The sequence below is a fragment of the Mustela putorius genome, unplaced genomic scaffold, assembly GCF_011764305.1.
Source record: "Mustela putorius furo isolate JIRA1106 unplaced genomic scaffold, ASM1176430v1.1 tig00000867_pilon_pilon_pilon, whole genome shotgun sequence".
NCBI classification, from domain to species: domain Eukaryota; kingdom Metazoa; phylum Chordata; class Mammalia; order Carnivora; family Mustelidae; genus Mustela; species Mustela putorius.
Genome location: NW_025421501.1, coordinates 952,637 through 977,196, shown reverse-complemented (window position 1 = coordinate 977,196; position 24,560 = coordinate 952,637). Strand labels below are relative to the sequence as shown.

The 24,560-nt window shown below is 47.8% G+C and overlaps 1 protein-coding gene across 1 annotated transcript in view; it reads right to left on the bottom strand.

Moving 5' to 3' along the window:
- LOC101672166 (protoheme IX farnesyltransferase, mitochondrial) overlaps positions 1-24,560 on the bottom strand; it is a 128,761-nt gene that overhangs the window by 16,120 nt on the left and 88,081 nt on the right. The window contains exon 5 of the mRNA XM_004760138.3: positions 21,488-21,558. Coding sequence (XP_004760195.1) covers positions 21,488-21,558 — 71 coding nt within the window. The remainder of the gene's footprint in view (positions 1-21,487; positions 21,559-24,560) is intronic.

Genomic DNA, 24,560 nt, shown 5'->3' with positions numbered 1-24,560 from the left:
CGAGGGACTCCATCTCTCGACCCTGAGATCAAGATCTGAGCTGAGATTAAGATTCAGACACTTAACCAACTGAGCCACCCAGGCACCCTTATTTATTCCTTCTTAAGAAACCTGAGGAGGTCCCTCAAGCTTGCCTTCTCCTTTTGGAGGCCATAATTCCGCCTCCCAGGCAACTGCATGGGGCTCAGTGATTCCACTCGATCAGATCAGATCCTGTGGTCACCACCCCTAAAGATGGACCCCTGCAGAGGGGGAGTTTTGTTTTTTCTTTTTATTTGACAGAGAGAAATCACAAGTAGATGGAGAGGCAGGCAGAGAGAGAGAGAGAGAGGGAAGCAGGCTCCCTGCTGAGCAGAAAGCCCGATGCGGGACTCGATCCCAGGACCCTGAGATCATGACCTGAGCCGAAGGCAGCGGCTTAACCCACTGAGCCACCCAGGCGCCCCTGTTTCTTAAAGATTTTATTTATTTGACAGAGATAGAGCACAAGTAGGGGAAATGGCAGGCAGAGGGAGAGGGAGAAGCAGACTCCCCACTGAGCAGGGAGCCAGATGTGGGGGCTCGATCCCAGGACCCTGAATTCCCAGGACCCTGAATTCATGATCTGAGCAGAAGGCAGATACTTACCCCTTAATGGAATGAGCCACCCAGGCGCCCTGAAAGGGGGGGTTTTGAAGCAGGAGGGAATATAAACTGATACATTGTTGCAAAAGTGCTTGTTCATGCATGCTCCATAGAGATGGGGAATTTCCACCCGGCTTCCTGGCTACCTCTTTGGGAGTACGGGATCCCTCGTTTGCACTGGGCCCCCTAGAACTTTCATCCTGGCTTGCGTTTCCTGACAACTCCTACCAGTGCCTGTGCTCCTGCCACAGAAAGCCCATGACCACACTAACTGGCCCCATTCTCCAGATGAAAAATCACAAGATGGCTCTGTGCTGTTACATCTCCCCTATGCCCATAAAAAAATGGCCAAAAAGCAGTGAAAATGTTACAACTCTTGTCCTTCTTGCAATAAGGTCGTTTATAGCTTATAAGAACGGGGGGGGGGGGTTGTTTGTTTGTTTTTATTTTTTGTTTTTTTCCTATGTGACTGTAAAAAGGGAGTTTTATTTTGGGTGGCAGAAAAATGTGGCTCATAAACATTTTTATTTTTCCTGAATTGGACCTTGTGTTTAAAAAAAAAAAAAGAAGGTTGTTCGCTCCTTCTCCTGGGTCTGTGGAAGCCAGTTGGATTCAAAGGTATTAGTGTTATGAAAAGCCCTTTTAGAAAAGCACACATGAATTTAATTTATTGAGATAGGCAATTTCACATGGAAGTTTAGTTTCTGACCTTTGTGGGCATCCTAGAAAATCACGAGGCTTAATTTTGGTGTTTCAGTCTGTGTGCTCAGGGGCACGGATGGAAATTGGGGAGAGTGACAAGCGACATAAGCAAAAAGGAGGCTATTTGCTGCGACCATCCCAGTACCTGGAGGCTCAAGAGTCACGTTTTTCCTCCTGGTACAAGGAGGCCTGAATCCGTGAACTTCCCAGTTTTCTCACATTATGGGCAAAGGTGCTCCGACTGCAAACTTTGTGAAGTTTATTTTCCTGTGATGATTTTGTTTTCCTCAAACCTCTACTATAGAAGTAATACCTGTTCTTTCCAGAAAATTAGGAAATTCTCCTCAGTGAAACACGCTGATTTCTATCTTCTTTGCCTTTTTTTTCAATGATATCTCTATTTTAAAAATAATAGGACAGGGGCGCCTGGGTGGCTCAGTGGGTTGAGCCGCTGCCTTCGGCTCAGGTCATGATCTCAGGGTCCTGGGATCGAGTCCCACATCGGGCTCTCTGCTCAGCGGGGAGCCTGCTTTCTCCTCTCTCTCTGCCTGCCTCTCTACCTGCTTATGATCTCTGTCTGTCAAATAAATAAATAAAATCTTTAAAAAAAAAAAATAAAAAAAAAATAAAAATAATAGGACATACTGAACTGTCGTTTGGTTCCTTACTTTATTTCAATATATCTTAAAAATTGCCCTGTGCGGGGCACCTGGGTGGCTCAGTTGGTTAAGCCTCTGCCTTTGGCTCAGGTCATGATCCCAGGGTCCTGGGATCGAGCCCCACCTCGGGCTCTCTGCTCTGCAGGGAGCCTGCTTCCTCCTCTCTCTCTGCCTGCCTCTCTGCCTACTTGTGATCTCTGTCAGATAAATAAAGAAAAAAATCTTAAAAAAAAAAAAATTGCCCTGTGCGACTCGGAATTCTTTTGTACCATCAATAGCTAATAGTGGCCTATGTGGTATATCCTTGGGATATACCACGATTAGTTCAATCAACATACCCCTTCTGGACACATCATATTTTTCTCCTTTTTGAAAGGAGCAAAAGGGGCGCCTGGGTGGTTCCGTTGGTTAAGCGACTGCCTTCAGCTCAGGTCATGATCCTGGAGTCCTAGGATAGGCTCCCACATCTGGCTCCCTGCTCGGCAGGAAGTCTGCTTCTCCCACTGACCTCTCTCCTCTCATGCTCTCTCAAATAAATAAATAAAATCTTTAAAAAAAAAAAAAAGATGAGAAATAACATGGGAATAAGTATCTTATAGATAGCTATTGTTCACAGTTCTGATTAGGATAAATTCCCAGAATAAATTCCCACACATGAGATAGCTAAGCCAGATGACAGGCACATTTTTAGGGAATGGACTGGTATCGCCAGTCTATACTATACCCCCGGGAGGGTTTGGACTAGCTCACACTCCCACCAGCAGTTCATGAGAAAGCCTATTTCTAGAAACCGTATCAACACTGGGTATGGTGTTAAAAACAAAAACATAACAAAGTAAAACATGTTTTTTTTTTTTTTCCCAAAGATTTTATTTATTTATTTGACAGACAGAGATCACAAGTAGGCAGAGAGGCAGGCAGAGGGAGAGAGAGAGGAGGAAGCAGGCTCCCTGCTGAGAAGAGAACTGATCGATGTAGGGCTCGATCTCAGGACCCTGGGATCATGACCTGAGCTGAAGGCAGAGGCTTTAACCCACTGAGCCACCCAGGCGCCCTCTCAAAGGAAAACACGTTAATTTGGACAGGATTATTCCCATTTCGCAGATGAGAAACCTAGGCTCAGATCACCTTCAGACAGTGAGAGGGATGGGGTGCTGACCCCAGTGTACAGTTGTAGATCCAATCCGTGGGCGCCTGGGTGGCTCAGTGGGTCAAGTGTTTGATTCTTGATTTTGGTCTCAGGGTTGTGAGATCGAGCCCCGAGTTGGGCTCCATGCGGGATGTGGACCTGCTTGAGATTCTCTCTCCCTCTGCCCCTTCCCCTACCACCCGTGCACACACTCTCTCCAAAAACAAATAAAAATAAAAAAAGAGAAAATGCACGTATAACTTTCGACTCCCCCCAAACTTAACTACTGATAATAAGAACTGCAAGAGACTCCTTTGTACTATGATACCCAATTTGCTGGAGACATGAACTGCTCGTGCAGAGATGATCAGCACCACACGCGCGCGGCATTTTAAGGGGATGGTGGTGACATGTGAGCTCACTACAAGGGCAACAGGAGGCAGTTACGAAATTATGATGTTAATTTTATTTATGATTCGATTCTGCATCTTTTACATTTGTTTACCTTTCTCTCCACTCAAACAGCACCATGCACACTCTGCAAACACTTCTGTGTATAAGTTTTGATACATTTTAACTTTGTATAATAGATGTGTGTATATTTATGATAGCATTTGACAAAGTAGACTAGTGTCTTACATCTATGTCCGCATTGATGACATACCATTTAAACTTTTTTGAAATTTCTGTGCTATGCAGTTTGTCTGTTTTTTTCATAAATTGTTGCAGATTCCCAAAAATTTTTCTAAGAGATTTACTGGGAAAAAAAAATCTGCATATATGTGGACCTGCACAGTTCCAACTTGTGTCATTCAAGGGCCAACTATACAGATAAAGTAACTTGGAAATAGGATCTACACTCGGACTTATTTGTTGGCTCGCTTATTTAATTCAACTGATATGTGGGGGCATGCTGCTGTAATTCGGTTTACTGACTCTGATTTCTTGGGTTTGCTGAGGCTCAGAGGCGACTGGAGTAAAGGCTGTTGCCTTCTGCTGGGAGCCACTTCCTATGGGTTTAAAAGCTCCTTTGGGGGCGCCTGGGTGGCTCAATGGGTTAAGCCGCTGCCTTTGGCTCAGGTCATGATCTCAGGGTCCTGGGATCGAGCCCCGAATGGGGCTCTCTGCTCAGCAGGGAGCCTGCTTCCCTCTCTCTTTATCTGCCTGCCTCCCTGCCTACTTGTGATCTCTCTCTGTCAAATAAATAAGTAAAATAAAATAAATCTTTAAAAGCCCCTTCGGTTTACCCCATTGTAGAAATAGCCTAATTTCCTATTGCATTTCCTGAGATGAAAACAGTGGGAAGCACTATATTCTAAAACAAAACAAAACAAAACACAAAACACAACGAACCATGGACAGAGGATACAAGCTGGGGGGCAAGACAGCCGCGGTCTTTGTCCTGGGGGCACTTAGATGAAGTGAGACAGTTAAGCGGATTGTCACTCTGGGACCACTAATGGATGGCGTGCGGGTATTGGGGGCGGGCAGGGAAGGATTCCAGCAAGAAGTGCTGGGTGGGCGGGAGAGGGCCTGGCAAGATGGGAGGGAGTGTCTCAGGCAGGAGGCGCAGCCCAAGGGGCAGGGGAGGGCCTTGCTGAAACATCTATCTGCACATCGCCTCTGGGCAAATGCAGGGTCAAAAAAGTTTTCTCTGCTTTTTCAATAGGGGGAGAAAATGATCAGATGTGCTTTTGACAAGGACCCCTCAGTCTGCTGTGGAGGACCAGTGAAGACAGACAAACCTTGGCTCCCCTCACGGGAGAAGTTGGTGTTAGGCATTTTTTGAGGAAAAGAATGGCTAGCCAGGCCAGCACGGCCGGCAGGAAGGGCATTATCCACAATGATGGTTCTGGGATGAAAAGACTGTGTCCCAAGTGGCCTCCCGGCTATTTTTTAAAGTCTGATTTGAAGTGAAATCTTTAACAATCATGGTGATATTAAAGTGGCTTAAATTTAGTCGTTTTAATAAAGAGATCTATTTCTGGTGCAGAAAAGGATTCGTTAAGTGTGTTCCCTGCTCATCTCGGTTAAACACAACTATGATTTTCTGCCTTAGTACACATAAAAGTCCGAGCTACATCTCAAAGACTTGAAGGCTAATTTTGTTGAAGATTGACTTCTTGTTATTTTAGGTCAACAACTCAATATACTCTTCCTACTAATCATAGTGCTCAGCCCTTGATCAAAAAAAAACCCCCATCTACCCATCTGCTCTCTCCTACTTCTGGATGGTTCTTGGAAAGTATCCCAAACCTGGGGGGAGAGAGAGAGAGAGAAACACACACACACTCTACCCAGTTATTTCTCTTTTTATCATTTACTATTTAAAATTTTGCTTAAATTTTTTTCTTAAACATTTTTTCCCCATTAGTCCTTTTGCTCCTCTTATCATCTAAATCCGTAGCAGGTGGCTTCCATTGACGTGCTGCCCTGAGGCCTGATTTCTAGAAGCAAAATGGGAAGAAAGGCCAGGCAGGCTTCCTTGGGATTCCCTGTGCTGAGCTAACTCTCCCTGGTGGGGCCTGGGGTTCTGTCGGAGTGTGGTCCCCAGACCCACCCCCGCATCAGCGTCACCTAGGGATTTGTTAGGGATCCAGGTGACCCAGAGGCATGCCAAAGCCTGAGATTCCCCACTATGCCATTACCAGTGCAGTGCTGGTCCCATCTGGTCTACATCTGGCCAAGACGACCAACTGAGGCTGAACCTACAGGCCTCCTTCTCCACCCTGCCTCCGGGGGTGACTGCAGCTGGCCTGGATAGGTCGCCCATTTCCCTCTCTCTCTCTCTTTTTTAAAAAAGATTTTATTCATTTATTTGACAGCCAGATCACAACTAGGCAGAGAGGCAGGCAGAGAGAGAGGAGGAAGCAGGTTTCCTGCTGAGCAGAGAGCTGGATGCGGGGCTTGATCCCAGAATCCTGGGATCATGACCTGAGCCAAAGGCAGAGGCTTTAACCCACTAAGCCAACCAGGCGCCCTGGGAGCTGTATGATCTTGAGCAAATTATTTACCCTGTTCGTCTTAGTTTCTTCATCTGCAGAATGGGAAGTATTTCAGGGTTAAAAATTAAAAGCAGGAACTGTGCTCACCAAATGAGCGCCCCGGGTGCACGTGGTCTCTCGTGCGTTTATTACGATTCCTCTCACTGCTGGTACAGTCAGCCACTATGCTAAGTGCGGGTATACAGCAGTGAACAAAACAGACGGCGAAGCTTAGCCTCAAAAGGAAGGCGGATGTTAAACAGAAGCGAGTATGATGAATTCTCAAACCGTAACACCTGCTACCCAAAGAACTGGCAAGATGAGACGGCATTATCTAAATAGAAAGGAGGCAGAACTGAGGTAGGGGTTGATAAACTTGCAGTCAATTGTTCCCCCTGATTTAATTTCTTCAAACTTACCAAGACACATGGATATACATTAGAATACGAAAACAGAAGTATATAGACTCAAGAATTTCATCTCGATTTTAAGTTATAAAGGTATGATGGTTGGTGGCATTTTCTTTTGTTTTTTAAAAAGGTTTTACTTATTTATTTTTAAGCGAGAGAGAGTGAGCATGAGTGGGGGGAGGAGCAGAGGGAGAAGCAGGCTCACTGCTGCATGGAACCGGATCTGGGACTCAATCCCAGGACCCTGCGATCCTGACCCGAGCCGAAGGCAGACATTTAACCCACTGAGCCACCCAGGTGCCCTGTGTAGCATTTTCTAATAATAATCAGAATGGCAAAACTATTTTTATTTTCAACAACCTTAAGAATCGAACTCTACTGTATCAAATTATAAAAATAAAGATAAAATAAACCAGCCTCAGGAAACACTAAATGGATCACATGGAAGACATTTCTTCCCCCCTTCAAACGTTGGTGCTCTTGTGTACCTGCAACACTGCCATGGCCTTTATGAAGGAGAAGAGATCCGCAGCTCTGTGAACGGTCGTCACCAGAGGCACCTGACGTGGGAAAGCTCAGCAAAGCGTACGAACGGTGTGTGGCGGTATCGCGAACAATTTCTGATTTTCAATAAAAGGGAATAAACGGATGAAGAAAGAAAACAGCACTATGGGGGAGGTAGGACGGCGGCAGAAAAAGGATCTAGCCATTGAACTAAAACGATTTTTTCATTTTCATTCACGCAGGCAAACAGGTTCATGGCTCACGCCGAGAGGTGAATGATGATTTATTCCCAAACTCATATCCAAAACTGAATTACATTTCAAATTGAGATATCTTTCTACTGAGCATCAATGCACAGGGGGTCCTCTCCTTCTGCCTCTCCTGCCCAAGGCTACTTCCGAAAAGAAACAACAGACTAGAGGAGGAGAATCTGTGTGTACATTTCTATGAATTATTTATTCTTCCTTTAAAATACTGTATTTCTTTGTTCAGTAGACACCAGTCCTTAGTGGCAGTTTTGAACTGGAATTTTCTGTAGAAACTGGGAACAAATGAGGAAAAAATATACACGCTTTAATTTGTTGACTATTTTACCGCACTTAATAAGCGTAATTTAAATGACTTGACTTTGAAATAGCTTACTGGAGAGATGTGTTCTAAGACATGTGTCGGAGAGGTCCGTGAAACATTACGTTAAGTCAAGAAGGCTTTATACTTAAGCAGCTCTGTAGGTAATTGATTTACATAAAAATTAATTTCATACTTCTTGATCATTCTTCCAGAATAAATGGTTTTTAAATTACAAAATAAAATCTCCTTCTTTAAAAAACAAAAGAAAACCCCAAAGCTTAATCATAGCAAGCCAATTTAGCTTTAATTTCCTGTACAAATCCCACATTGGAGCTCTGACCTGAGTTTCTGGGGGGAAGTCTCTACAGGTAACTGTTTTGAAAATGTCTCCCCAGTATCTTATTCCAGAATTTTCTATTTCTGAATGAGATTCAAGTTACAGAGGTCACAAGGACTGACGAAAATTCAGAATTTAAGGAATAGGTGAAGGTAATGTGGACACAAAATATATCTTAAGAGAAAATTAGACGCCTGGTTGGCTCAGTGGGTTGGGCCTCTGCCTTCAGTTTGGGTGGTGATCTCAGGGTCCTGGGATCGGGTCCCACATTGGGCTCTCTGCTTGGTGGGGAGCCTGCTTCCTCCTTTCTCTCTGCCTGCCTCTCTGCCTACTTGTGATCTCTGTCAAATAAATAAATCTTAAAAAAAAAATTAATTACAGCAGTTTGGGAAAAGCTACCAATTACGTATAAAATGATGGTAACCTGCCTAAAAATTAAATTTATAAACACGTTTAAGAGCACCTGGGTGGCTCAGTCAGTTGAGCGTCTGACTTGAATTTGGCTCAGGTCACGATCTCAGGGTCATGGGACTAAGCCCCATGATGGGCTCTGTGCTCAGTGGGGAGTCTGCTTGAGGTTCTCTCTCCCCCTTTCCCTCCACCTTCTGGCCCCCTGCGTGCACTCTCTCTCTCTCAAATAAATAAATAAATAAATAAATAAATGAATGAATGAATAAATAAATCCTTTAAAAAGGTGTTTAAGAGAAATTCAAGAATAAGCACGAATGTTCGGCATAACTACATTCAGGAGTGGGGCTGCAGCATTATATTAAGAAATGTTTTTTTTTTTCCTCCCAAGGAAGAAAACAAAGCAGGTCTGAGCTGAATGAGTTTCCAAAACCAGCTGAAGGAATCTTACTAATGCAGTAGGGAGATAAGACAGGCAGGGGTGGGGCGAATAAAGATAAGCCTTACTGTTGACCTATGAGTACAAGGTGACCTCTACATCAAGGACAAAGCAAATGGGGCCTCCTGAGTTATGCTACCTCCATTCAGCCTAAACTAAGGATAAACTGCACAAAGACTGGGATTTTCAAGAAGAGATTCTTGCAGTTTCATCCCGTTCGTGGAAACCAAGTTTCTGTGTAGGGGGTCCTACACAGCCTGTGGTTCAGGACTGGAGCCCGTGGTCCAGGCCCAGAGCCTGTGGTCCAGGACCGGATCCTGTGGTCCGGGCCCAGAGCCTGTGGTTCTGGACTGAAGTCTGTGTCTCAGTGTATTTCTCAAACTCCTGAACTCTTCCACGACCCCCAGCACCCATAATACCCCCATATTTTTCCTTTTCCTTGGTTGAGCCAGATGGTTTAATTTTCCCACCCCCACCCCTTTTTAATTTATAGGATTCTATTTCGAAAAACGGCTTTGTTTGCCTCTGTAAAGTGAGGGTCACAGAATTTTAAGGAGTCTTTGGAAAGCGTTAATAAAACACAGTTTATAAGAAACAAGGCTAGGGGGTAATACTACCCATCCTGTAGCTCTGGAGAGCACTTGGAGGCACATGCTACTACCAGACGAAAGTACAGGTGACTCCACTGCTGACAGAGCTTGGGACGGGATCCTGTGGCCCAGGCCCGGAGCCTGTGGTCCAGGCCCAGAGCCTGTGGTCCAGGACAAGAGCCTGTGGTCCAGGCCCGGATCCTGTGGTCCAGGATTTGAGTCTGTGGTCCAGGACCGGATCCTGTGGCCCAGGCCCGGAGCCTGTAGTCCAGGACTAGAGCCTGTGATCCAGGCCCGGATCCTGTGGTCCAGGCCTGGAGCCTGTGGTTCAGGACTGGATCCTATGGTCCAGGCCCAGAGCCTGTGGTCCGGAACCAGAGCCTATGGTCCTGGACTGAAGTCTGTGGTCCAGGATTGAAGTCTGTGGTCCAGGCCCAGAGCCTGTGGTTCAGGACTGGAGCCTGTGATCCAGGCCCAGAGCCCGTGGTCCAGGACCAGATCCTATGGTCCAGGCCCAGAGCCTATGGTCCGGAACCAGAGCCTATGGTCCTGGACTGAAGTCTGTGGTCCAGGATTGGAGTCTGTGGTCTAGGCCCAGAGCCTGTGGTCCAGGACCGGATCCTATGGTCCAGGCCCAGAGCCTATGGTCCAGGACCAGAGCCTATGGTCCGGAACCAGAGCCTATGGTCCTGGACTGAAGTCTGTGGTCCAGGATTGGAGTCTGTGGTCTAGGCCCAGAGCCTGTGGTCCAGGACCGGATCCTATGGTCCAGGCCCAGAGCCTGTGGTCCGGAACCAGAGCCTATGGTCCTGGACTGAAGTCTATGGTCCAGGATTGGAGTCTGTGGTCCACGACCAGAGCCTGTGGTGAGGGTAGTGTCTGCAGACGCCGGGATGTGTCACAGGGATCAGGCTGGCAAAGTAAAGGAGCAAATGGGGCCTCCCTGGAGAAACACGAGTGGTGATGAACAGTGGGAATTGGTTCTCAGGTCTGACTGGCAGATACCATGTGGGAATGCGCAAAAAAGTCCAGAAACCTGGGCTTTTCTATTTTTCAGTGTTGGCCACAGCAGAAATGCACAATAGGCCAAACAAAAAAATGTCTCTTCAGGATCTGGCCTGTTGGCTGCCGTTTAGCCCTCAGAGGCCCAGGTTAAAGGTCTCCGCTATGGAGTTCAGATGGCTCCACGGCCCTAGAGCTGACTCCTCCGCACTTTCTTCAGTCTCATGTGGCCACTTCTTTCCCAGCTTCTGAGACTCAGCCTTGGCATCCAGACAAGTCCTCCAAGCACGCTTTCCCGCAGCCTGTTCTCCTTCTTGCCTCTCGCCCCGGCCCTCAGGTGGTCTGCATGGCCTTGGCTCTCCGAGCTGTCTCGGTCCTGCCCCGGACAGAGCTGCTGCCTTTCCCGCCCATCCCACCACATCCGAACAGCTCTGGTGCCTGCACTCTGGACCGTTCATCTTTCTGCTCCCCGTATCCAAGGCCAGTGTGTCCCAAATGCTGGCTGAGACAGACCTTCACAGGCCACGCCCAAGAGGGAACAAACACCACCTTCAGACCACCCCCTGCGGACCACCGGTCAATGGGAATGGCGTTCCATCGTGCCAGATCTTTCCACCTCGTCTCATTTAAGAGAGAGGGAAAGTGAGAGGATGTCAGACACGCTGACTCCGGGCAATTCATATGAGGTGTTGGCTCCTAGGACTTACTGCTCAGGTGGGCACAAGGGATTAACTGGGCTACGAAGATGTGACTGTTAACACTTCATATTTTTATTCATGAGAACATCTGAGTGCTTTTTGGTTATAAGATGAGACATGGGAACTAAAGAACCCCCCCATCCCGGGGACGGCCGACGAGAAAATGTTCGCAACTCGCGACGCTTCAAAATAACTGTAAATGCTTTCTTCTTCCTCTGACAACGGGAGAAAGGAAAATTCACTTCCAGGACACACCAGGGCTCCTCTCTCGTCGGCCCACTGCCATGGCGAAGCACACTGATGTGTCTAAAACCTTTCTGTTTCCAGCCTGTGTGGTTCGTCATGGGGAATGATTTTTAGGACACGAGTCTCTACCTTAGCACCACGATTCTTAAGTTGAGACCAAATGAAGTTGCAAGTACAGAGCAAAGTGGAGGTGGACAGGGAGCGAGGAAGAGAAAGACTAGAGACAGCAGCTGATGCAGCAGACTTTTCTCCAAGACAGATGAACCAAATATGAAGTCAGAAGGAAGGGCCTCAATGGGGTGGTGGGTTTGGAAGAGGCCTGAGACGCCGGGGAGGGGCTGAGCCCAACACATGTTCTCAGGCAAGCTAGGTCTTCGAGCTTGGGGACCACAGGTAGAAACAGGGTCCCAGGGGCCTCAGGGGCCCCCAGCAACTGCCAAGACCAGGTGTCAGCTTCCGGCAGCTATTACCTGCTATGCAACAATACTTATTCCTCCTACGCAGGACTGGCGTGCATCTTAGTAAGGACAAAGGTGGACATCTCCTTCTAACCTCCACTCCTCCTCTGACCCCGCACCTCGGCCACCCTCAGACTACCAGATCCGTTTTCCCCAATGAGGACCAATGTTGCAGGTAGCCAGGCAGCTCTGGGGAGTGGAAGGAGCTCCAGGTGCAGGACACCCATGACAAGGAAGGGGGTGGAAGGAAGGGAGATGGGAGGCTCAGAGGCGTCATGCTTCCTGGTTTTTCCTACGACAAGTTCCTCACCAACACATGTCCCCAGATACCGGAGCTGTGGATTGCTCAGGCTGTGACGAGTCTGTGCTGACACTCAGCCCCAGGGCAACAGAGGCTGTTGGCTCCAAGTTGATGGGGGATAAACTCTGGGGTGAGGCGCCACTGGGACCCTCTGGAGCCATGGTCTCCATGCATCCTTGGATGAACGGAGATGCCGGAGCTCTCCAGCTAGCCAAAGGCACCAGGACTCCGCGTTTAGCCACAAGCATCTGGAATGCTTCCCAAGGGACGTGAGCTACAGTGTGCTCAGATTCGTCAAGTGGCCCCCAAGCCATTAAAGACTCTGATAAGTAATTCTGCCACAGAGGCCCTAGGGCGGAAGTAAAAAGCAGGGAGAGCCATGGGGTCAAATGTTTCCACAGGAATTGCACTTGGTAAACAGAAGCTGCAGGAAGATGTTTCTGTGAGTCACCTGCAATTATTATGGAGGCCACAGCATTCTCTAGAACAGTCAGAGTGAGCAAGCACTTCTCGTAGGCCTGCAAGGGCTGAGGTGGACTTAAACACGTCACCTTAATATTGAGGGAAAAAAAGAAGAGTCATTTTTCCATCCACTAGGAAAAACCGTATTTTCCCAACAGATGATAAGGAAGACAGTCTTCCTTTTATTAACAATGAGCGATACCTTCGATATACAGACTTGGCATTTTATGGAGGCACTAAGATGGAAAGGCTTTGAGAGACAGACACGATCCAAGTGAATTTGATGGCAACGGTGGCCAGCCGCGAGCTGAACGGAGCGACAGCGAATGTGACCTCCGCCACGACCGCCCCAGCCCACGCCGTCATCCACTCCCCTGGGCCCGGACCAGGCCTCTGCTCACTCCTGAGATGCTCTGGGACATTCTGAAGTTCTTTTAAACACATAAAGGCGATCACAGCGATCCCACTGTTAGGACGCATTCTTGGTGTCCCACTGCCCACAGGTTCAAGCCAGACTTCTCAGTATGCTGCACTTCCGACCGCATCCCCTAGCACTCCACTCTTCCGTGTCTGGCCCACCCTGACTGCCTGGGCTTCGCACCTGCCGCTCTCTCTACTTCCTTACCCCTCGGGTCTCAACGCATCCGCCACTCCCTCAGGAACACTGTTTTTCTACTTCCCTTTCTCAAAGGGTCTCCACCAATTGCTCTGCATTACCGTTTATTTTTGTGGCACAACTGATGGCCACTGAGAATGACCTTTTAAAATTTACTTGTTCCCTCCCCCCCACAAAAACATTTTAAAAAAATAATAAAAATAAATAAACAAAATTTATTTGTTCTTGGTTTACTTTCCCCACCAGACAGTAACAAGGGCAGGAAACAGGTCATGTCAGTCATATCCCAGCACGTAGCCGGAGCCTAATACCCAGATGTGCTCAGCACACGGCTGTGGGAAAGTCGTAACCACCACAGTGATGACCACACAGTCACTCGCCGTCTGCTTTAGAAGAAGGGTCGCGTTCTCATCCAACACTATGAGGTAAGGGTGGTCTCCCCATTTTCCAGAAGAGGATACAGCAGTTTACTACCACGCCTGGACTCAAAATCTAGATTCCCCACCTGCTTTACCAGGCAGGGTGACTCCAACTTCTTATGCTCTGCAGTCTACATCAATACGGGCCCCAGGGAAAAACCAAGTGCCCCGAAAATCCAGCTGTTCTGCGCACAGTAAAATTCACACATTTCAGGCGTGTGGTTACTTCTGACTTCTGAAAAAGATGAATGTTTTGTCCATGTTTTAACTGGGTTGCTTTCTTATGAGTGGGTTTTAGTGATTCTGTACGTATTCTGGACATAATGAGCTCCATGATTTGCAGTATTTTCTCCTATTCTGCGGCTGGTCTGGTCATTTTCAGAAGTGTTTCTGGAAAGGAGAAATTTTTATTTTGGTGAAGTCTAATTCTCCAAACACTTCATCTATGGTTTGTGCTTTTTGCGTTTCGTGGAAGAGCTCTTTGCCCACTTTCTGCAGCCAGATTCTGTGTCCTGACCTGGCGTCTCGTCCCCCTGCGATATTCACTTACTAGTAGTTCTGGTAGTTTTTTTGTAGACTCATTTGCATTTTCCATGTTAACCCTCACACTGTCTGGAAGGGAAGAGTTCATTTCTTCCTTCCCAAGACATGGGCCTGTTGTCTCTTTTCCTTGTCTTGCGCTCAGGAGCCCCAGCACAACACACAGCATGGTCCCATCCCTACAGGACAGCCCTCGCAATCCGGTGTGGCAGGCACCTTTTGATCTCTCAGTCTCCTTCTGGGCTTTGCTTCCTCACTACGCTCCTTCAAATCCTTCCCCCGGAGTCTGGCCAAGTCATTTATTTTTGTCCTTAAACACATACTCTGCACTCCCTTCCTGGCACCTTTACTCCTCACGCTCATCTCGCCTCATATGACCTCCCCTTCACTCTATGCCTGTCCCATCCGAACTTGGTTCATTGGTCACCGCCTACAGCCCACCCCACGGTTGCTCCCGCTCCCTGCTCACCGGCTGCTAGGGCCTCCTCATTCCCCTGATGCCCTGTGCCAGGTATTTTTTTTTTTTAATTTTTTATTTTTTATAAACATATGTTTTTATCCGCAGGGGTACAGGTCTGTGAATCACCAGGTTTACACACTTCACAGCACTCACCAAAGCACATACCCTCCCCAATATCCATAATCCCAACCCCCCAGCAACCCTCAGTTTGTTTTGTGGGATTAAGAGTCACTTATGGTTTGTGTGCCAGGTATTTCTAACTCAGAGTCTCCGCTTCTGTATTTCCCGCACTTGGGAGGTCACCTTCTACTTCTCTAACGTGTCCATCCATCCGTCCAACCATCGGTGCCCCCACCCCTCAGTAAGTGTCAGCGATGTGCCCAGCGTGATGGCCGGAATGCAGGCTCCGTGATGCGAGGGAGTCTTGCCTGCTTTGTTCCCGCCGGGATCGTGGCACTAACAATAGTGCCGGGGACAGGGCAGGCGCCCGACAAGTGGCTTCGCGTCAGTGATCGCGGACGCTGGAGACGCACAGGCGGAGGACCCGGCCCTTGTCCCGGAAGAACACATGTAACGTAGCAGAGCAGGAGTCAGAGGAAACCGCGAGCCACGTGCTACTGCGTGCTGCAGCGGAGGCACGACCGCAGAGCAGCCGGGGCTCCGCGAGGAAGCGACTAAGCCCCATCGCTGCAGCCTGGGCGGGGCCGCGCCTTCCCGCGGAGGGAGCGCCTGGAGCCACGCCCGCCGGGCCCGGAAGCGCAAGGTCCGCACACCTGGTGACACAGGTGACGCCAGCAGCGGTTCCATTCGGGCACAACCGAACACAAAGGGGTGAGTGAGTAGAGGTGAACATCGCAAGGGGGTGAGGCTGCGAGGGCCGGGAAGGCTCAGACCCCAAAAGGCCTTCTACAACGCAGTAAAGCACTGAAAACAAGTATTTTCTTGTAGATCTATTTAGCAGACTCCCAAAGGTGGTTTTTTTTTTTTTTTAAACATTTTATTTATTTATTTGACAGAGCTCACAAGTAGGCAGAGAGGCAGGCAGAGAGAGGAAGGGAAGCAGGCTCCCCACTGAGCAGAGAGCCCGATGTGGGACTCGATTCTAGGACCCTGGGATCATGACCTGAGCCGAAAGCAGAGGCTTTAACCCACAGAGTCACCCAGGCGCCCACGCCCAAAGGTTTTAAGGCAGAAACCGGTGGGATCGTTGAAGGGGAAGGTGCCGAAGGCAGCCAGAAAGAGCGGCTGGAGACCAGCTGGGGCGCGGTTCTAAGGCGCGGGGCGACCCGGGATGTTCTGCCCAGTGCGGGGCGACCCGGGATGTTTTTGCCCAGCCTGGTGGGCGAGAGGGCAGACGCCAGGGTGCTGCTGGGCACTGGAAAAACACAGTCTCGCCCACGGTCGGATGAAGGGGGCGGGAGGGAAAGTCTAGAGTGACCTACAGGCGCCTGACTCTGGAATGTGAGCCAGCATGGGAGAGGCAGTGACTTCCTGAGATACACACTTCCGGAAGCTGAGACGCCTCTGGAAGCCCCAAAAGAGATGTTCAAAGGGTCTCCACCCAGAAGAGCAGCAGTCTGGGCCAGAGGTATAGACAGTGCCGAGTGCATTGTCTGCCAAGAATGAGATCAGGAGGAGGCTAGCGACCACCAAAGAAGGTGCGGCCAGAGGAGGAAGGAACGGAAAGAACTTGGAAAAGAACAGGTTGGGTCAGCTCGTGCCCATCCTCTGGGTCTCGGCTTCAAGACCTCACCCCTCCGCTGAGTCCACCCCAACCTCCGCGGTTTGGGTCGGGTTCTCCTCTTTGTGCTGCCCCCTCCCCCGGCACGTCCCTCCTGCCGCGCTGACCAGGGCACCCCCGGGTACGGCACGAGGCTTGGCTGGCAGGTGCATTCAGAAATACATTTACGGAGTAAACTGAACGCACGGCAACATTTCATGTCCTTGACACGCTCGGCCCGCTACCTCCTTGATGCCGTCCTAAGAGAATGGAGAGCCCGTTATCCACCTCTTAGTAGCCCTGGCAACCGGCACACTCCTCTCCTGGGACGACCTTCTCTTACAAACGTGTCCTGACAGTGGTAAGCAAGAAGGAACGATTCAGAAATGCCACTGCTGGGTGGGCGTACCAACACTGGCACAGCTGCGGAACCAAGTACACCTGCCACTTTCTGAGTTCTCTCCTTTTCCAAGTGTTTTGCTTCTTTCTCCCCAACCCTAGAAACTAATCTAAATTTCTTCTTTATGTTATTGCCTGATAGGTATTGGAATATTTCTGTTTTATTTTATTTATTTATTCTTTGGGGAATATTTATATTTTAAAGCAAATTTTGGAAAGAGGTGAAATTTCTACAAATGACTCCTTTTTTCTCTTGAGTTTTAAACCTTCTTCCCAACAACGCACATGTATTTGCATGATTTTATGGATCTTATTACCACCTGCACAGCGATGCTGCAAGGTAGGAACGGCAGTCCTAGGGGAGGGGGAGGTGGTGGGGAAAGGTTGATCAGTGACTTGCCTAAGCTTTGAGTCTGTTAGGTACCATTTTTCACTAGACTCTGACCAGATGAAGAACATCTAAAGATGGAAATGCCTTCTATTATATAGATTTTTTAAAAATTGCTGGTTAATGTTCTCCAATCACCAAGTTAAGACTTGGATCACACTGGATCTGACTTTCCAATAGGAAGATTAACTTCTCTTGACATTAACCTTCATTACGTGACTTGTGGATTTGACTCCTTGGGTGAGTTGACCCACCCTTTCGTGAAAGTTCCGGATGTGTGATATGAAGTCTGCGCTCTGTTCTCTGCCAGAGAATCAAAAGGGAGCTCTAAGCCCAACTCCCTCCTGACAAGTCATTCAGAACTGTGACATTTTTGTCAGAAATGTCCAGGCCGTGGGTCGCCTGAGTAGCTCAGTGGGTTAGGCCTCTGCCTTCCGCTTAGGTCATGATCCCAGGGTCCTGGGATCGAGCCCTGCATCAGGCTCTCTGCTCATCGAGGAGCTTGCTTCTTCCTCTCTCTTTGCCTGCCTCTCTGCCTACCTTGTGATCTCCATCTGTCAAATAAATAAATAAAATCTTAATAAATAAATAAAAGAAAAAAGAAAAAAAAAAGCTATTTGGAGGGGTATGTGGTATGGTGGGTACCTATAAACTGATTTAGAACATATGTTCCAGTTCAGTGTTTTTATTTTCCTCCTCTAGTCGGAAAAAAAAAAGGCAATTGGAATTTATAGGAAGTATACTTAAAAAATAAGGGAATCCTGTTCTACCAGGTGACACTGAGTTGTTGTTCAGCCTGGACGTTACTCAAAGTGAGAGTGGGATGCCATCAGCAATCCTACTGGGAACCAGCACTGCCCTGGGCAAACGGGATGAACAGCCACTGCACCTCTAGCCCACTGTACAATCGTGTCCCGCGGCAGAGGTCGCTCCCCATACTGCCCGACACAGGGCTGAGACCGGCATCCTCTCTCCTCTCTCTTTCATGGGCTCCGTTGAACCCCTGGAGCAGGGGCACCTGAGTGGCTCCGTCGGCTGCGCGTCCGACTCTTGGTTTCACTCAGGTCATGGTCTCAGGGTCCTGCGATCGAGCCCCGCATCAGACTCCACGCTCAGCAGAGTGTCTGCCTGGGATCTTCTTGCACCCTTTCCTTCTCCCCATGCTCTCTTACTCTCTCTCTCTCACATAAAAAAATAAGTAAATCTTTCATCCCTGGATCAAGGTGAACCGTCAGAGATGACCCTTCGGCCAACATGTCTGGCCACGAGCTTCTTCAATACACCCTGCTTCAAGGTCATTCACTCTAAGTGGTTCTCAGCCGGAGCTGATCTTCAGGATCTCCGCCCCACCCACCCACCCACGGCCGGGCTTGCACGGAGAGATGTCTCAGAAAAGGATTTGCCTCCTCCATGGATGTCACACAGGACACTCTTCTAAGATCATCACCAAGTGTCCTGTCTAATTTTTTAAGAATGGAGAGGCAGACGTTGGGTCTCCCTAGAGTGGTGTTTTCCTCTCAAGGACAAAGAGACTTTCAGAGACCGTTAGGTGTAGCTGTTAGGGACTCGGGGCAGGGAGTCCAATGGAGTAGGCCAAATTTCTTTGTATTATTCTGCTACTTCTTTGTATTACTTGGATCCCCTGCGTACTGGGAGTATTCAACAGCATCTATCTTATGGTGCTGCGGGGGAATTAAGTATCAATAAGGCACGCAGCGCTTACCTTTATGGTACAGCTGTGATATCACTGGGAATGCAGAATGAAAGCCACAGTTCAACCTTATCAACTATGTGAACTGGAGATGCTTTCCTTCTCTTTCCACTTATCCCGTATTCTATTTTCTGTAACCCTGACTTTCTTTACACATTTCTCTGCTTTGCTAAAACAGTCTTACGATACCTTTAAGCCTGGAATAAAGACTAAATTAAACAAGCAAAAATGCACTATCTTCTGGGTCAGTGCCATAAAGCATTCAGCGCCCACCTACCCTGCCATGTTTTTCTGGAAGAAATGAAGAAAAGTTCAGAGAACGGCAGTGACACGTGTGCACAACTGTACTGATTTTCCAGGTTCTCAAAAAAAAAAAAAAAAAAAAAACCCAAAACCAGAACAACTAGTCCAGGCATACGTTTCTTTCTTTACGTCTATTTCTTTAACTCCTTAGAATATAATTTTATTTATGCCAGTAAAAACTTTCAAAATAAACTGCAATTGGGGCACCTGGGTGGCTCAGTGGGTTAAAGCCTCTGCCTTCGGCTCAGGTCATATCTCAGGGTCCTGGGATTGAGTCCCACATCAGGCTCTCTGCTTGATGGGGAACCTGCTTCCCCTTCTCTCTCTGCCTGCCTCTCTGCCTATTTGTGATCTCTGTCTGTCAAATAAATAAATAGAATCTTTAAAAAAAAAAACTGCAATTACTTAAAAGAAAATTAACACAACATATATTTTTTCCTGTATATGCTTGTAGCATTTCTTCAGAATGGAGAGAAGCCAAGCTAGGTACTAGGACAGAAACAGCTGTCATCAGCAAAGATGTCCCAGGACTTCCTTCCCAGACCAGTTAATGATGTTGGGAACCGACACTTCACACGCCCAACTGCAAAGTCTGTGAAGTGGGATAGATTCAGTAAGGCAGGTCAGCCAGAGTCAAATGGGGCAGGGAATACCAAACAGAGAATTTCAAAATAAACTGGCTGGGCTTTACACTTAAATGCCTAAGGGCCACTGTGAATGTCAGAACCAGCAAAGCCGAGAAATGGATGCTAACGGATGGTCTGGGGGACTTTCTATACCCCCCAACAGCCACCCCCTAGATCTGCGTAGTAGTTAGTCATTTATCAGGTTATAATAAACCCTACGTGGCGAGATATAAAGTCCCCAGTTTTAAAACTATGATTCTCAGGGCAAGATTTCCTCTCCCCAGACTGAGAACGGCTCCTTGGACCTGTTTCATAAAATACCTAAGTCGGAGTCCTTTTTTCGGCCCTATTACTTGCCCTTTTAGAGGCTTCTTTAGGTAGCAATTAATGTTTATTATTGTAGATGAGATTCTGCCTGGTCATCTTGCAAACAAAAGATGACGGTACCGGTTTAACAAGACTAGTAATTGTGCGGCAGCCTCTCTCCTGTGAAGGACGGGCGTTGCCAATGCCAATCTTCAAGGCCATGTGCGCCCCTCCCTGGATGCATGGGTTGACGTGGCTTTTGTGGGTGCAGGAAACGACCACACTGGGAAGAGTAAGAGGAGATGTGGACAGTGGCACGCCTTTATCTGATCGTCATTAGATGCCTGAAGGCCACTTGCTGGGCTTGTCCCACATTCCCCTGGTTCTCGGGGAAAGCTTGATTTCCCTGCAGGAGGAAGTAAGCACGTCCCTGTGATCTGACCAGCGGCACGGGCAGCTTCTAGCTTTTGAGATGGGTCCCAGAGCTTGCATTTGCTCTTCTAGAACAACCCAGATAAAAGCACTTTGGACACTTTAAATGCAAACGCAGCAGATGGCTTTACTTATATCTCAAAAAAGGAAATTGAGTTATCAGTGGCTATGAGACTTCTGTTCTTATGTGTTTTCTTTGCTCTTTATGACATAATGGTACTTTAAATTCACTGAAGAACTGAAAGGCTCCCAACAGCTAATATTAAAAGTCATCTTTACATAGACTTCTGACTATACCTACATTTGTTTCCTTTATGGTTTTACTGAGTATGTGTTGACTACTTGATCCACAAGTTACCCTGCTATATTTAAAGCTCCATGAGGGCACTGCCTGTGGAAACAGGAGAAGGTTCGCTGATTTAGAATTGTCAGTAAAACCATTTGTTTCTTTTTCTTCTTCTTGGCTTATGATATCCACTGGATTTGAAAAAAAAATTTTTTTAAATGCCAGTTTCAAGGTCTCCAGGAAGTAAAATGTTTAATTATTAACCATTAGTGATATTAAAATATTTATATGCCTTTTAGTTCTACTTAATTGAATTTGGTAGAAAGGAGAGTAATGGGGGTAGTGCTTTCCTCGGCAGATAACAGCATTATCAGTTTGTCTGAAAAGGTAAGGCTTCAGACAGATCTTTCTTCTGAGACCCTATATGGATTTGTCTGAAATCATTTGTGTTAATGGAGTGTTTTCATCCTCAGCCACTACAAGTGAAACAAGTCTGCATTTCAAAATGGAATTTCATAAAGACATTCATTGCATGAGTTACTCCCACAACAGAACGGCAAATCTTAGATCCATTTTGAGGGCTCTGTAGTACATTTTGGGGAGATTTGAAAAGTACCATGCACCCAAATCAATGCACCCCTTGGGGAGGGGTGTTATTTTCAGTTCACAACTCAAGGCAAAAGACTGGGACGTGATTCAGGATGAACGAGCAAAGGAATGTTCTAGAAGACGCATGAGACTTCTATTCATGATTTTACCTGATCTGTCCACGAACCAGAGGTCTGTTCTTTGTCCTATTCATGTTTGAATCAAACGGCACCTCGAAAAACTGCAAAAAGATTGAACAAAAGAGAGAAGACGTTAACTATAATGTGAAACAATTCTCCTCTTCTGCTTCAGTTCTATACTTTTGTCCACAGTAAATGTCATTTAAATTTTGATCATACAGACTTATATTCTTGGTACTTGGAGGAAAATTCTCAGGGAGAGACATATTTAAAATTTTTATGCAAAAGGGGGGCACCTGGGTTGCTCAGCCAGTTAAGCATCTGCCTTCAGCTCAAGTCATGATCCCAGGGTCCTGAGACCCAGCCCCCCGTTGGGCTCCCTGCTCAGCAGGAAGCCTGCTTCTCCCTCTGCCTCTCGTCCCACTCATGCTTGCTCTCTGTCTCAAATAAATAAAATTTTTAAAAATTTTATTTGAGAGAGACAGGAGAGTGAGAGAGAGAAGCAGATTCCCTGCTGAGCAGGGAGCTGACGCAGGACTTGAGCCCAGGACCCCAGGATCATGACCTGAACTGAAAGTAGATGCCCAAATGACTGCGCTACCCTGGCGTCCCTCAAATAAATAAAATCTTAAAAAAAAAATTATAAGCTTTAATTGTCCAGAATATGCATGGTTTCAGTTCGATCCACTCTGAAAACCAGTTAAGTATACAGCTGCTTCCTTCAGAGGAAGCTAATTGTTGTAGGAGTAAAGTTTTCATGCTCTAGACGATTTCAGAACCTTGCACACATCCCCAAGCCTGTGAATCAACCACTGGAAATGGGACACTAAAGTCAAGAACCAGGGCTGAGGTAATGAGGACCCACATGGAACTGTACACAGCCAACAAGGCGACACTGTGACTGGCATCACCACCCCTCTCTGCCCAGGGCAGCTCCCCCTTTACACCTGTGATCCCAGCACCACTAACAGCAACGCTTCTCGCTCTCAAAGCAGCCCAATCTGGCAATACACAGATATGGTGACCCTAACAATGAGGTTCTGGCTCTGCTTTCCGGAAATTCATACTATAACACAGGGGTCGGCAAGCTCATAAGCCACATCCAGCTGCCTGCTCCTGCTTTGGTATGGCTCACAAGACGATAATTTTGTTTTTTAAATGACTGAAAAAAATATATACAAAGCAGAAGAATATTCTGTGACATGTGCAAATGATAGGAGAGTCAGATTTCAGTGTCCATTAGCAGAGCTGTGTGGGAACTCACCCACACTCGCTGTCTGTCTTGCTTATGGCTGCCCTCACGCCCCAGAGGCTGGGTTGTGTAGTTGCAACAGAGAGAGCATAGCCCACAAGACCTAAAATATTAACTCTCTGGCCAATTACCGAGAAAGGTCTGCCGACCTATAATCTAACGGAAAGACCGGGATACAGATGATTATGATAATGTGCAGAGTATAGTGGAAGAGAGAGCTGTGCTAACACGGGCACTGAACCAGCCTGGGAGGCAGGCAGGGCAGGGCACACATTCTTCCAGCCCTCTTAAACAGACTTCAAAACTCAGCAGGAGTCAGATGCTTTAAGGGGACTGGAGGGAAGCAAAGAGCAGTCTAGACGCAAGAGGAAACATACAGAAAGAAAGGCACAGGGTGGGCGGCAGCAGAAATTTCATGATATGCTCGAGTAGCTAGAAAGAGTTCAGGATAGCCCAGAGGATAAAGGTCCTCCCAGGCTCTGCAGGGAGAGATGACGGTGACGTTTCAGCTTTGCCAATGACGAGTGGCTAGGGGACACTGTCTGATAGCCAGTGAAATGAGGGGTAGTAACACGCAACTTGCAAGGTTAATGTGAGGATTATAAGGTACTGATACACAGCGTCGTGCTTGGCACGGACCAGGTACGTAATAATGACTCGTTTAACTATTACCATCAGTGTCGCGGGATGGATGCAGAGGACGCACCAGAGGCAGGGGAAGAGCCCGATTGTGGAGACCTTCACACGCCATGCTAACACGTAGGAGATGCATTTTGGGCATCTAGGTCACTAGGATTGCCCCTTGGAGGACGGTTTTGGCTGAAACGGCCCAGGTGACGGAGGGTGAGGGCCTAACAAGGCTGTGGCCATGGAGATGGGAGAGGAATCAACATCCTGCTTCACCCTCTAGCCCAAGGGCCTTTTCAAGTGCACACAGTTTCACAAAGTGCCATTTATATTCCTGCTAGCAACGTCTTAAGAGCTCCACTTCCAGACCCTTCTAGAACTCAGTTCTGGGTCATCTCCGGTGGCAAGGAACTACAACCGTCCGAGGGGTTCGCCAAGGACAAAGGGAATATGGAGTGGCTGGCAGGAAAAGGTAGTTACAAATACCAGTTGTGGCCCGGTGACTAGGGGCAGAAACAAGGAAGCCAAACACTTTTATTTTCATATGATCGTTATGTATATAAACTAAACTTTTTATTCCCCTCTCCCATTTCCTAGTACTGAATGTATGCTAAACAGTATTTCATCTTGGGTCTCAGAATTTAGGCTGTTCAACTTCAAGGGGGACTATGACCCAGCTTGAAGAGGAAGGAACAACACCCAAAGACTCAGAAAGGGGCTGGTGAATTTTGGATTAGTGGATGTTGGGTTGTAAGAGGGATCATTTCGTTGGCATAAACTCAATTTTGCGATTGCCTTCTCTGCAAGCCAATTTTGACTGAGGTGTGTCTGAGCGCTAGCTGAGCTGACAAGGGACGAACCGTGATGCCTGTTGGGTCTGTGCTGTGCCAAGGCAGCTAAATCAGAAGCCAACCTGGCCCACATTCCCGTGCCTGCACAGCTGGACGTTTAGGGGAGCCACAGAGCTGGCCCAGGGCTTGGGAGGTGGAGCTGAAGTCGAAGCTGTGCTCAACTCCACAGCGGAGGGTCTGCTGGTCACCCTGGTGGCCTGGAGGAGCTCCCTGGGCTGCAGCCAGTCCCCGAGCTCGTCCACCTCTCATTCAGACCGGGCCAAGGCTGTGCGCTGCTGCATGGAGAAATGCACCCGCTCTTCGGAGGCGGGCTTGGATGCAGCTAGAGATGGACACGTGCTCTGGTTTGTTCAGATGAGTTTCAGCTCAGCCT